We start from the raw sequence: 12469 nt of genomic DNA on the forward strand, positions 1-12469 counted from the left end.
ATAAGATAATTTATAAAATCTTACTTACTATGTTCCTATGCATTTTTTAGACCTTTAAAAGATTGATTTAAGCATTTTAATACCAATTAAGGCCATTTTTAATTCAATGCCTTTTAAGACTTTTTAAGGATCTGCTGGAACTCTGCAATCTTCACCCAATGTTTAATACTGACTAATCAATTCATAACTAAAGAACAAACAGCTAAAACAAACACATACTAAGTTACTAAAAGAGAATCCACACTTCACAGCCTATCAGAAACCTATCTTTTAAGTGGCCATAGAATAAATGCTTTGTCTGGGTACCTGTGCGCTGGCAGTTATGTCCTCTCTGGCTTGAAGCATCATGCTCTCCAGAGCATCTGTTGGCTCTTTCTCACAGGGGTCCATCAACCCTGGTCCATCTGCGTTACAGGAGGAGAAACAAGTTAAACATGGAAATATGATCATAAAACTTATTCAATCAGAGGCAGGGAATTGTGAATCGTTCTTTTAAAAAGGTTCAAGTATGACATAAGGTGGTTTTGTTGCAACAGAAAGAGGCGTAGGAGATAGGAAAATGTCCCTGACATGAAACAATCAATCTAATCTCATTAACATGTACATTTGTCTGACCTGGTAGCAGGATGCCTGTGGAGATGCACTCCAGGACTCGGCGCATGGCCTCTCCTGGGCTGAGCGGGCCTGCAGCACTGCTGATCACTTTCTCCACCAGCAGCTCCATCGCCTGGTGGGGGGAAAAGACACACAGAATGGAAGAACATACTTGAGAATGCTGATGTTTTTGTAAATATACTTTTTATGCTCCTGTTGTCTCAAAGACAGCACCAGCAGAGTAGACATACAAGAAGAGGACAAAAATTCACAACAAACAATACTTATATCAAAAAGAAATGACACAATATTTTGTAAATCCTCAGTTATATGGTGCACTGGCACTTTTGGCCACACTGAGTAAAACTGTGTTATTTTACTGTTTGATGTTCACATTCAGCTGTATATGAGTCGTGTTAAGTTACTGCTGATGAAAACCCAACATTTCCTTATTTTGCTGCTTCACAATAAAAGCTTATGAATAGCAAAATACTGGGGGACTTTTATTGATAAGAATTTGTAGGAAATTAAATGTGTATCACCAAATTAGCAGAGCTTTGTTAGCAGCTTTTCTTCAAGTAAAAACAGGCCAGGGAGGAAGAGTACAAGCAGAAACAGCCACAGTGAGATGTTTGATGAGGAGCTGCAGACAACAGCTCACCTCCAACAGGTAAACTTCTTTTACCTGCTGTGCTGTGTGATAGAATAATACTTGCAGCAAAATAACAGAGGACCTTAGCTGTGAATCAGCCTGCTGCATTCGAACATCATCACTCAAGACAAGCCATCATCACTCAAAGACACGTTCAAGCGGGTAACACTGGTGCAACAGAGATGGAAATCCCTGTCCTGGGCTGACACGCTGAGTCATCACAAGCCAGCACATGTTTGTGGAAAAACCCTATAGGCAAAAATACACACCACACCAAAACTTAACATAAAATCTAAAAACGTAACAGGCAGTTGAATCCTCTTACCCAGCCGGGCATCTTCCCCCAGGTGGGAACCCTCTGACATAAATCTCTTAGAACCCGAATGATAATCACACAGGACTGCAGCCCGTTGGCACGAGCCTTCAGAAAGGAACAAAAACAAACACATCATTTAGTAAGAAAAGGACATTTATTTTAGATAGACCGATAGATAAATAGATATATATGATTCTACTCAAAGATACAGTCCTGTTGTGTGAGAAGAAGTCTTAATTAAAGAGAAGATGGCCACACACTTGCTGATTTTAGAAATGTTAGTCAAACAACCTCAGTCGGATGTTTTGGGGTCTTTGCTGGAAATTACACAGAAATAATCCTGAATGCCACATTGTTGAAACAAAGTGTTTTTTCTTTGGTACAGCCACAGAAACAAAAGAATCTTGTGAAGTGTCTATTTACAAATGAAAACCCAATTTGTGTTGCTTTAACACAAAACCTCACTGTCTGTTTTTAGCCTAAAAGGAAGTGAGATCAGTTCATTCAAAATGCCCCCCACATCCACTTCTGCAATATAATGTGTGTTTTTAAAAACATAACATAAATGTAACGTCACAAATTATAGATCTTTTTAAGCCTTTCAGACACTTTGACATGCATGTGATGCATTCACCTGAAACCATTTGGCGTGTCGGAGAGCAGCCAGGTATTCCAGACATTTCTTCTTATTCAGAAGATCAGTTGGGTCCTTTTCAGCCACACCTGGCGGAGATAACATGCACGAGCTCATGACTTGCTGTCAAACTGATGCAAAACCCAAATGATCACTGTAATACATAGCAAATGTAACTGTTGGTGTACAGTCGCTGGTCAGGCATGAAATTATAAAAACACCCATGTGTTTATCTCTTGTGACCACACATTTCCTTGAGTCCATAAATAGTCTTCAGTTTGTTGTGAGAAAAATAATGAGGGGAGGATATGAGAGAAAAGGAAAGCATTTGACCACTGAATGAAGAAGACTACAGTGTTTTTGTTTTACAGGTATATTCTCTGGTGTGGAAGGTTACAGAAACGCATGCAAAAAAGAAGGAAATCCAAGACATTCAGAGAAAAGAGTGATGGAGCTTATGTTAAGGTGAGTAAACCACACAGGACCTTTTGACTTTATAGTGACCCCGTTATTATCTGTCTGAGTGCATCTTTCTTACGAGAGACATTTTGACTCATCAAACTTAAGTGTGAGAAACAACACTAAGAATGTCTACATTACATTTAAAGGGATAATTCAGACCTTTTGAAGTGGGGTCATGAGGTACACAGTAAGTGTGTTATCTACAGTAGATGACGATCAGCACGGCCCCAGTTCGGAGAAGTAGGCCAAAGTACTGACACTGAAGCTAAGCAAAATGTACTGCTGTGGACGAGAGCAGGAACAAAACATGTTTAAGCCACCTAAAAAAAAAATCTATATCATGTTAAGTGTACGCTATATTTAGGGGCTGCACATTTGCAGCGTTTTTTGCACCTTCAAATTCATTATTTTCAATGTAGACGTGCAGCTGGCTGCGCCCTAAGATTAACAGAGATCAACTTTTGGAACGCAGCAGCACGCACCACGTCATGTGACGAGGGACAACCAATCACAGCTGACAAATATCTTTCCATTCTTCTGTAAATATTCAGTTTGTGATAAACACGGAAAAGTTGATCAGTTTAGTGTAGGGCTACCCAGAGCTTTACATCTGCCCCGCGGACAATATGCCCACACACTTAATGACAGCGCCTGGAAGAAGATCAGCTCTGCACTCAGGATTTCGGGTGAAAAGGCTATGATATGGTGCTTGTTAACGTTGCCTAGCAACCTCAGATGCAGCACCCCGCGCCCAACCTTGCGCTTTCCAGGCGGTGAAAGACACTGTATGTGTACGGGCCCTAAGAATATTTTCACCGCTATTCCTTGCCATTCCTTTTTGGGGCTTTTTAGCCTTTAATGGATAGGAGAGACAAGCATGAAGGGGGGCGAGAGAGAGGGAGTGACATGCAGCAAAGGGCCACAGGCTGGAGTCAAACCCGGACCGCTGCAGCAACAGCCTTGTACATGGGGCGCCTGCTCTACCACTAAGCCACCGACGCCCCCAGACAGCCTTTTCTGACAGAGAAATAAGCCGTGATTTATGCTGTCTTCAAAGCTACCAGACGCCTTTGACAAAAACAGTAATTTTACCTCACAGAACACAGGAGCTGCTGGTCTACTGCTGCCTCAGTTCTTGTGACTTAAAGAGGTTCGTTTGGTTTCAGGAAAGTCACACAATAACACAACAAAACTAAGTGATCGAGGCTAGTGGCTTTTAAGAGAGAATAGATGAATATATCGGCTCTAATTTGCCATTGATAAGGGCTACGATAAAGCAACAAAAATATGCTAAATAAAGCATACACTTAAATTGATACTGATTTTTTAGGTGACTAAAATACTTTGTGCTCCTGCCCCAACCACAGCAGTACATAGCTTAGCATCCATGGGGGAACTCCTGTCTGCTTCTCCAAATTAGGGCATACTGACCGCCATCTACTGTAGGTAATACACCGACTATGGATAAGTACCTCATACAACCCTACTTCACAAAATCAGAACTCTCCCTTTAAGCGTCAGTGCCAGGGCCGTGAAAATGTGCCTGCTGGTTCACTGATGTGGCTTACTTAGACACTTCAAATGAAACAGAGCAATTTTTAATCTTCTTTCTGCTAAAACAAGTCAAAATGTCTGCTATGATGAAGACTGTTTTATCAAATGACGCCCAACCCATTTCCTTCTCACCACACACATTTCCAACTTACTATTTCAGAGCCTCATCACTCTCAACATCTCTAAAACATTTTGTAAGCTTTCTACAAGCCAGGAAGTGGTCATTGACCCCATCTGTTAACAGTTTTTCCCCAATAAAAAAATAATTAAAACGACTACGTTTTGAAGCTTTTCACACTAATACTTGTGGAATTTACTTATAATAAACTCAAAGTCTGAGCATTGTGGATTTCCTCCTTTTTTGGATTTTAGTTTGCACAAGAGCCTGACTGAAACAGTTTGAGCAGCTGTGCTTCAGATCCAAAAATGTATTTTCTACAACTTTAGATCAAGAAACATTGACTGTATCCCTTTGGACATGCTCTTGTTCTACATCAAATGTTTTTAATATGCAATACTTTGCATAGACAGCAATGGAGCAATGGGTCTCATTACTCCTCTGCAATCATGTTTAAAAGGAATCTTCTCAAGCAGATAAAAGCACGAGAGCAGGGATGCTTCTTTCCCTTCATGCCGTCACATTATAAATACAATATCAACATGGAAAAGCAAACCAATTAAAGTCAAGTCAGATCTATATGACAAAGCCCAAGATTAATTTAATAAGTAGTGCTAAAAATGGGAGAATACAAAGCTATGTGTGTTAAAAAAATAATGCTCGTGTGTGTTGGATTTAGACATAAATAAAATAGTTTGTGGACAGTTTAAGTACAAATTTAAGACACATTTACAAGACTGTAAAGTCCCCTAAAAATGACAAATGACAGGTTTGTCGGTAACATTTAATGTGGTTAAGGATGACTGCGATGAAGTAATATTTCACATGACCAGCCTGGGGGCTTTCCACACTTCTATGTTCACTAGAACTGAAGCAACAACAGAGGACATTAGCTTTCTTACAGGGGAAATACATAACAAAAACAATGCCACTTTTTTGAAGTCTACACTACCATACCACTTAGAATCAAAGACCCATATTTATCATGCCTCTTAGAGAGGGGAGTTTTGATTTGGCAGCAGCGGAGCCCCTCTGATGACAGTGAACAAGAGGGGTGTCCTCCTCTGAAAAGCTTGATAAACATGGGTGACCTGGTTCCTTTAATGTTTCTATTCTTAGTGGTATGCGAACAAGTGTGGTCTTCAGATCAGCCATTGGCTTGCCTAGGTCTGCTGATACAGAAGTAGGGGCACTGATCAACAAACCCAAACAAAAGTATTAAAATAAAAGACAACGGCCACAGAAAACATTTCTACCATGTTTTCCAAATGGGAAAAAACACATTAAAATACTGACAGTTATTAGAGCAGGCGGAGGAGTGTTTGCAACACAATGATCTCGGAGATTACCTCTATTGTTGAATGAGGGGGGAAGCAATGACAATGGATTTACTAGTGTCATCTTATTATTTCAATACTGATCATTGTGAGGCGATAAAATGACACTCCAACACCTTTTTTTTTAAACTGATAATGTCACAGTGTGATGCAGGGATGAGGGACGAGGGAGTGGGAAGTCACTGGACCTCAAAATCCCCTCATCACGAGGTATCGTGACCAAAATGCAACAAGAAGCAAATCATTTCTCCAGTCTAAAAATAGGGATATTGGTAAAAATAGCATAATCATTTGAAACATTTTCATCCCTGGGCATTATCTGAACACTGATCACCACCTTCAGTCTATTATTGTAGTTTCCCAAAGGTTGTATCTGAGCATGTGTTCACCAGATAAACACACACCCTTGTGGCACAGAAAGGTCGGAGAGCCCGGCTTTTGATTCCCATGTTGTGGAAAAGAAATAAAGAAATTGGGGACTAGTGTAACTGCGAAAAATGGGGGAAATGAAAACAAGTGGGACAAATGAATGTGTGAGTTATTTCTTATTGTAGGGTTTAAAAAACAAACAAAAAAACTTTAACATGGGCTTGATTAAAAGTCCCACGCCTCGTTTTGTGTAATTTAAGAGCTTCTCAGCCTAAAAAGTTAGGCTGCTTATGGGTGGAAGGGTGGCGCAAGGGGTATAAATATATAAATATAAATATATATAAGTGTATTAAACACATCTCTTACATTTGTCTGTCTGATACTGAAAGCTTTGGCTTCTCTAACCTTTCTCAGCCGCTTTTCCTGCTGCCTGCTTGTCCTTCTCAGTAGCAGGGTCCTCCCTCATCAGCGGCGAGGTGAGAGAAATGGTCACCTGCATTTTGGGCTCCTTGCTTGAAAATATCACGATGTTCGCCTCCTCGGGGTGAGCCTGCACCTCATACTGATCTTCAGAAAATGTCTGCCGGTTAAAAGGACACTTGGGATTACTCACTACAGAGGAGGAGGGGTGTAGGGGCAAAGCGTAGCCTTGTTTGGCAAAGGTTTCAGGGCAATACTGTTGTGTTATTAAACCCTGGGTTGAGCAATTTCTCTTTTTTCTCTCAAGGTAGTTCCCTTATTTTAACAGGGCTCATTACATTACCATAAATATGTTTCTCAACAATTCATTAAATCTTTGTAGTTGTAATATTTATATTTATATTCAGGAAAGCAATGGGCAAGTTTAAGAAGAAAAAGCCCCCATCTCACTCTGTAGGATTCAGGTGTCATAACCAGGCAGTGAATCTAAAGATCAGTCAAAAGCACCTTCAATGAAACACTCATTACAGCTACAGCAGGAGGGAGGAAGAGTGAGGAATTACAACACATCATAACCTTGTATTTGGTGCCAATCCTTTGTCTTGTAGAGCTTAAATGGAAATCACAGTGAATCAAAACAAAATTCAAGAGTTCTTCTCTTTAGGCCAGAGGCAGTTCAGTCATTTGTGAACATGCACAAATCTCTCCAAAAGCGAGAAACCACACAGTATTTCTACGATGTAGCAGAATAAACAGTCCTCCAATTTGAAAATAAAAAATGTGATTTGCACAATTAATCCACAGAAAGTCAAATGAACTGATTTTACCTTCACTGATAAGATATTTGAGATTATACTCATTAAAACATGCATGGAGGACAAACTGCTGTGTTGTTTCTGGCTGTGGAGGACAGCTGTACATGTTCACTAATGATAAAAGAGCTACTCTAGCGTATGAGAGAAATCCATCTAGGATGAAGTGATTCGACAGTGGAATTTTTTTCTGGGTTTGTATTTTGGTTGCTAACACGTGAGAGGCCTGTGATTACTACAACATAACGTTTGTTTGTTTTATCATACAGTAAAAACGTCTCCTTCCCATTTGTTACATAACTACAAGCTCTTATGACACAGGTCATAAGGCAGCAGATGACGATTTCCTCTTTTTAAAAATATACTGCATCCAAGAATCTATTTAACAGACTACTGATACAGAAGGCTTTTTACTGCCATTGTTGCTCATCTATATGATCCAACACCCAAAATCCTTTAATGGTTTAAGAAAAAATACTTAAAATGTAGGAATGTCAGTGTTGTGAATTCCAAGTTTACCACAATTCATCCCTCTCTCAATGTTGACCCACGTCCTAAATCAACTAGCGACATTTTCATACCTCGAGTTCTTTGGGTAGCTGCTTGGCGATGTTCTTCAGTAAAGTGATGGTGGGTTTCTTAGCGGTTAGCAGGATGAGCTCAACATTTCTGTCCCCACGTAGCAGCAGGCCTTTGGCCAGGATGCCCACCCTCATCACACCTTTTAGCAGCCGTGCTGCGTTCTCAGTACTGTCGGGGGGAAACAAATAATTCAGCTGATGTGGTTTCTTTAGCAGGAACTTGATTGATGGCAAAAAGAGACAGAAGTCATACATGGCTTCTATTTTCTATCTGAGCGCTCACATGTAGCTCTGTGTATGTATGTGTGTGTACTCTGAATGACACGTGATACCTATAAGGTTGTAGAGTTGTACTGCATATGTATTAACTGCATTATTGTTCCTGTTTTTAGGTTTATCACTTTTGGTCGGATTTATGTATTTCATAAATCAATAATCACCGTTTAAATGTAGCATCTATGTACTAATACACTGTTTTTAAATGTAAAATGTTTTTAAATCTCAACCCAATCGCCAGAACAAATGTTGGCATTGTACATTTCTGTAAATCAAACATATGTTAAATTTGGAAGTTATTTGTAGCAGATAGGTTGAAACTGAAACGCTAACTTTGTGGTTAACGTGTGGTTATGTTTAGGCTCTGCGATAGGGATGGGTACCGAGTTCGGTACTTTTATTGGTACCGACCGAATTTAGCCGGTAATCCTGAGTATCGATTCACATAAAATCAAACGGTACCACATTTCGGTACCTGAACGCATCCTTGGGACTTTGAGAGTGGAGGAGTGACGTTTTCGCTGCCTATCGTGAACGCAGCATTGTACGCACGAGAGCATGATCACGTCAGTGGCAGCTATCAACAATGCAGCATGGCTGAGAGAAAGAGGTCGAAAGTGTGGCTCCATATCTCAAAGTCTGATGCAGACTACGTGCGCTGCAATATTTGCAACGCAAAATGCAAGGCCAGCTACGGAAATACCTCAAACCTGAGGAAGCACCTGGTCAAGCACAAGGTGTTTTTAAAGGCTGACGACTGCACAGTATTTGATAGCCTGAAAGTTAAGGCTACTTCTCCCGACATTAGCACACCTACAGCTAGCGGCTCGTCATCATCTGCAGCCAGCATCGGGGCAGAAGAAGTGGGATTAACGTTCAATGATGACGACGGTGATTAAGCGGGGCATCAGCTACATCGGTTCCAGGTAATTAATAAGCTTAGTGTTTAAGATGATTGGGCTTTGTTCTGGTCATTCTAACGTTAGCTTCGCATTTTAACTTGCCTTAGTTATCAGCATTATTATCAGCTCGTTTCCTCGTATTCTCTAACTTTAACGTTACACTCCCCCACACACATTTTTCCCAGAGGGGAAAGAGGAGGAATAGGAGGTAGTAGGTATGGGTTTATTTTGTGCAATAAAAAGAACTGCTGCATAGTCAATTATATATGCTACCTTTTGATATTATGTTACAAACAGTGTTAGATGTTGTTTATCCTGTTTGATAGAGAAATAAATGTTAGTTTTGACAAAAAAAAAAAAATTCTAAATGAAATATCCTTTATTACCACACATACATGCAAAAAAACGTACCGAAAACAGGTCCCGTTGCGTACCGGTACCGATTCCCAGGTATCGGTACCGTATCGGTTCAAATGTGAAAGGTACCCATCCCTACTCTGCGATGCCACAGAGCTGGTTCAATATCAGCAAATTGTCCACACAACGGACACACACACAAACACACACACACACATCAAGAAGAGGGACAGCCTGAGACTGGACAAACTCATCAGGCGTGCCAGCTCTGTGGTGGGCATGGAACAGGAGTCTGTGGTAGCAGTGGCAGCTAGGAGAACCATGGACAGACTGCTGGCCATTTTGGACAGCCACCCTCTGCATACTGCCATCAGCTCTCAAAGGAGCACGTTCAGTGGCAGACTGCAGTCACTGAACTGCGCCATGGACAACAGCACCTGCACTAACTAACTTCTTATCCCAATTGACTCATTTTTAGCCACTTTAAGCCACTTCTGCCACTTTACAACACATAATGTATATATTTTTTATGCCTACGCTTTTATTATTCTTGTATTTTATCTTTCCTCGATTTTATATCTTAAGTATTATTTTTATTAGAATGTGTGTGTTATGGAGCAGCTGCAAAGTGAATTTCCTTCGGGATCAATAAAGTATCTATCTATCTATCTATCTATCTAGGCATTTTCTCTCCAAAAATATGATTATATGTCTTCAGGGAGTGCAGTTAGTTACAGTGTGGGCTCCATGGTTATTTTGACAGCTTGTCAAAAGCTTATTTTGACAGCTTACTGAAGTCAATTCCAGCAGAAAACTGATGTCTCAGTTAAAAAACAATTGCTTTTCTTGGCACTACCCTAACAGAAATCGCAGCTATGTCTCACTAAAAAACAAACCATTTTTCAAAGCTCTATCCCGTCAGAAAACAGAGCAACAGCTTAGTAAAAAACAATCGCTTTTTGTGGCACAATGCCCAGCAGAAACACAGCAACAGGTCGCTAAAAAACACCCACATTTGGTAGCTAAAAAGCAGCTGGAAACACAGCGACGGGTCCCAACTGGCCTAAGTGTCTGTGTACTCATTTTAAAATTTAGCACATGTACTAATATACTGTTAAAATGTAGTGTCATTCTCCCTATCTATCTAGAACCTACTCAGCAAATCACAGACAAAGGTATGATACACTTGTCTTCAGTTACCTTAATCCTTGTTTTTAATCAACATTCCAAAGAAAAATGTGAATTATCGGCCAGAAATCACTCTTTACCCTTTTTCCTCTCCTCCTTCGGTAGCAGCGGTTTCAACAGCTGGTGCCTCCTTCTCCAGAAGTGAGTCTGACACTAGTTTAAGGGCTCTCTCAGAGTGGGAGACAATCCTCTGAACAGCCTGCAGCTCTTCCTCTACCGGGTAAATGGTAGAGTGTTTAGCCATGATGTGACGGTCATCAGGGGAGTCTGGCCGACGCACACACGTCTTTTAGGAGAAGAGGGAATAAAGTGACTTATCACAGTTTCAGTGAAGGCTTATTTGTAGTTATTTCAAACAACACAAAAACAGAGAAGGGAACTGCAATTGTGGCGCTTACCAGCAGAGGGGGTACTGGCATACCAGGGCGGCTCATGAGCGGTGGAGGAGCCATTCTGCGTCTCTGCTCCCCCCAGTACATCTGCTCCTCCTCGATCCTTCTCCAGTACATGTCTTCCTCATATCGCCTGCAGGAGAGGGGGAGGTTTATATGTTGTTTATTAAAAGTCATTTGCTCCCACAGGCTGATGTTATAGCTGCCATTAACGGTACACAGTATTCCATAAAAAAGCACTTTACCAAAACATTTACTCTGAACTACTGTTGATTATAGGATAATCATTATGCAGAGGTTTTGCATCGAAAGTATTAGTGCTGAAGGTAATCCAGTGTTACAAAAGAGGTATTTTCTCTTGTAACACAACAATTACAGCTTCAAACATTTCATTGTGCATATAGGAAATTTACTGAATTAGATCTTTATCTGGCTGTACAGTTTTCATAATCTTCACTACTAATATTAATGAGTATGACTTCCTCTGGCTGTTGAGAGACTGTATTTTACTATACATGCAAGAAAGTTGATGTGAACAGGAAAATGGTTTAAAATGAGGCAAGAAAATCCCTTTTTTCCACGTGTACATGCGTCAGACAAACACTTCCTCTTTATTGATATTACCTGTGTGAATGCATCTTTCTCATATTTTCTTTTTTTAAGTCTACTCTTTGCCAACCAAGCAAACTCAGAATTTAACGTCAAAGTGGAAAAAAAAGTTAAGTTACTAACTTTGGCCATGGGTCTGACCTCATCTCCATGTGCCAGCGCTGCTCATCATCTCTCTGTCTCTTCAGCACCGCCTTCTGCTTCTGCTTCTTCAGCTTGCTCTCCTGCAGCTTCCTGGCCCGGTTACTAGGCTTGATCTCCACAGGAAGCTCAGGGTTCACTTTCTTCTACAGAGACGAGAGGAGAATATATGTACTGGGAATGTAACAAGAATGTGATGAAAGTCAGCGCACACGAGATCTTGCACATTCTCAAGCCATTCCCTCACAAGAGCAGCTTAAATCTACAATAATCTTTCCATTTGAACTTCCATTTACTCCAGGCTGGCAATTTTACCCCTAAATAAACAACCTTCAGAGACAAGATCAAGTCTAAAAGATGCCCTGCAGAGTTTTCTTGTAAACACACACAAATTATGTTTACATTCAATGCTATTCACCAAAATCCATTTTGATTCATGACATCTAACAACATATTAAGTGCATTTCCTTCCTCAAAAAGCATTTGCAAAACTGATATTTACGTATTTTAAATTCAGCATAGTTTACATCCAACCATACATGTTCACGAGCTTACAGTCTATCTTGGTGTGTCAGCGCCACCTGTTGATCAGCAATAATGTGACACTTTTGTTAGGATTGTAACCTGTATGCGTGCAACAAAATGGGAACCTGCTCAGAAAAACAGCTGAGCATTGGTCAGAAACTGCACAGGACAGATTTAGACAACTTTTATAATGACAATAATAATAATGATAATAATACATCAGAGTTCTT

General features: G+C 40.4%; 1 protein-coding gene across 6 annotated transcripts in view; it reads right to left on the bottom strand.

Annotated features, from left to right (window-relative positions):
• zfr2 (zinc finger RNA binding protein 2) overlaps positions 1-12469 on the bottom strand; it is a 32481-nt gene that overhangs the window by 4123 nt on the left and 15889 nt on the right. For 4 of the 6 annotated variants that reach the window (XM_033622616.2, XM_033622614.2, XM_033622613.2 and 1 more), the window contains exons 10-18: positions 11697-11860; positions 10971-11097; positions 10653-10858; positions 7850-8018; positions 6442-6616; positions 2197-2285; positions 1572-1667; positions 616-727; positions 307-404 (exon numbers count right to left, since the gene is read on the bottom strand). In XM_033622616.2, coding sequence (XP_033478507.1) covers positions 307-404; positions 616-727; positions 1572-1667; positions 2197-2285; positions 6442-6616; positions 7850-8018; positions 10653-10858; positions 10971-11097; positions 11697-11860 — 1236 coding nt within the window. The remainder of the gene's footprint in view (positions 1-306; positions 405-615; positions 728-1571; positions 1668-2196; positions 2286-6441; positions 6617-7849; positions 8019-10652; positions 10859-10970; positions 11098-11696; positions 11861-12469) is intronic. The other 2 variants (XM_033622618.2, XM_033622615.2) reach the window with 1 other exon arrangement.

Source organism: Epinephelus lanceolatus, chromosome 6, assembly GCF_041903045.1.
Source record: "Epinephelus lanceolatus isolate andai-2023 chromosome 6, ASM4190304v1, whole genome shotgun sequence".
Taxonomy (NCBI): Eukaryota; Metazoa; Chordata; class Actinopteri; order Perciformes; family Serranidae; genus Epinephelus; species Epinephelus lanceolatus.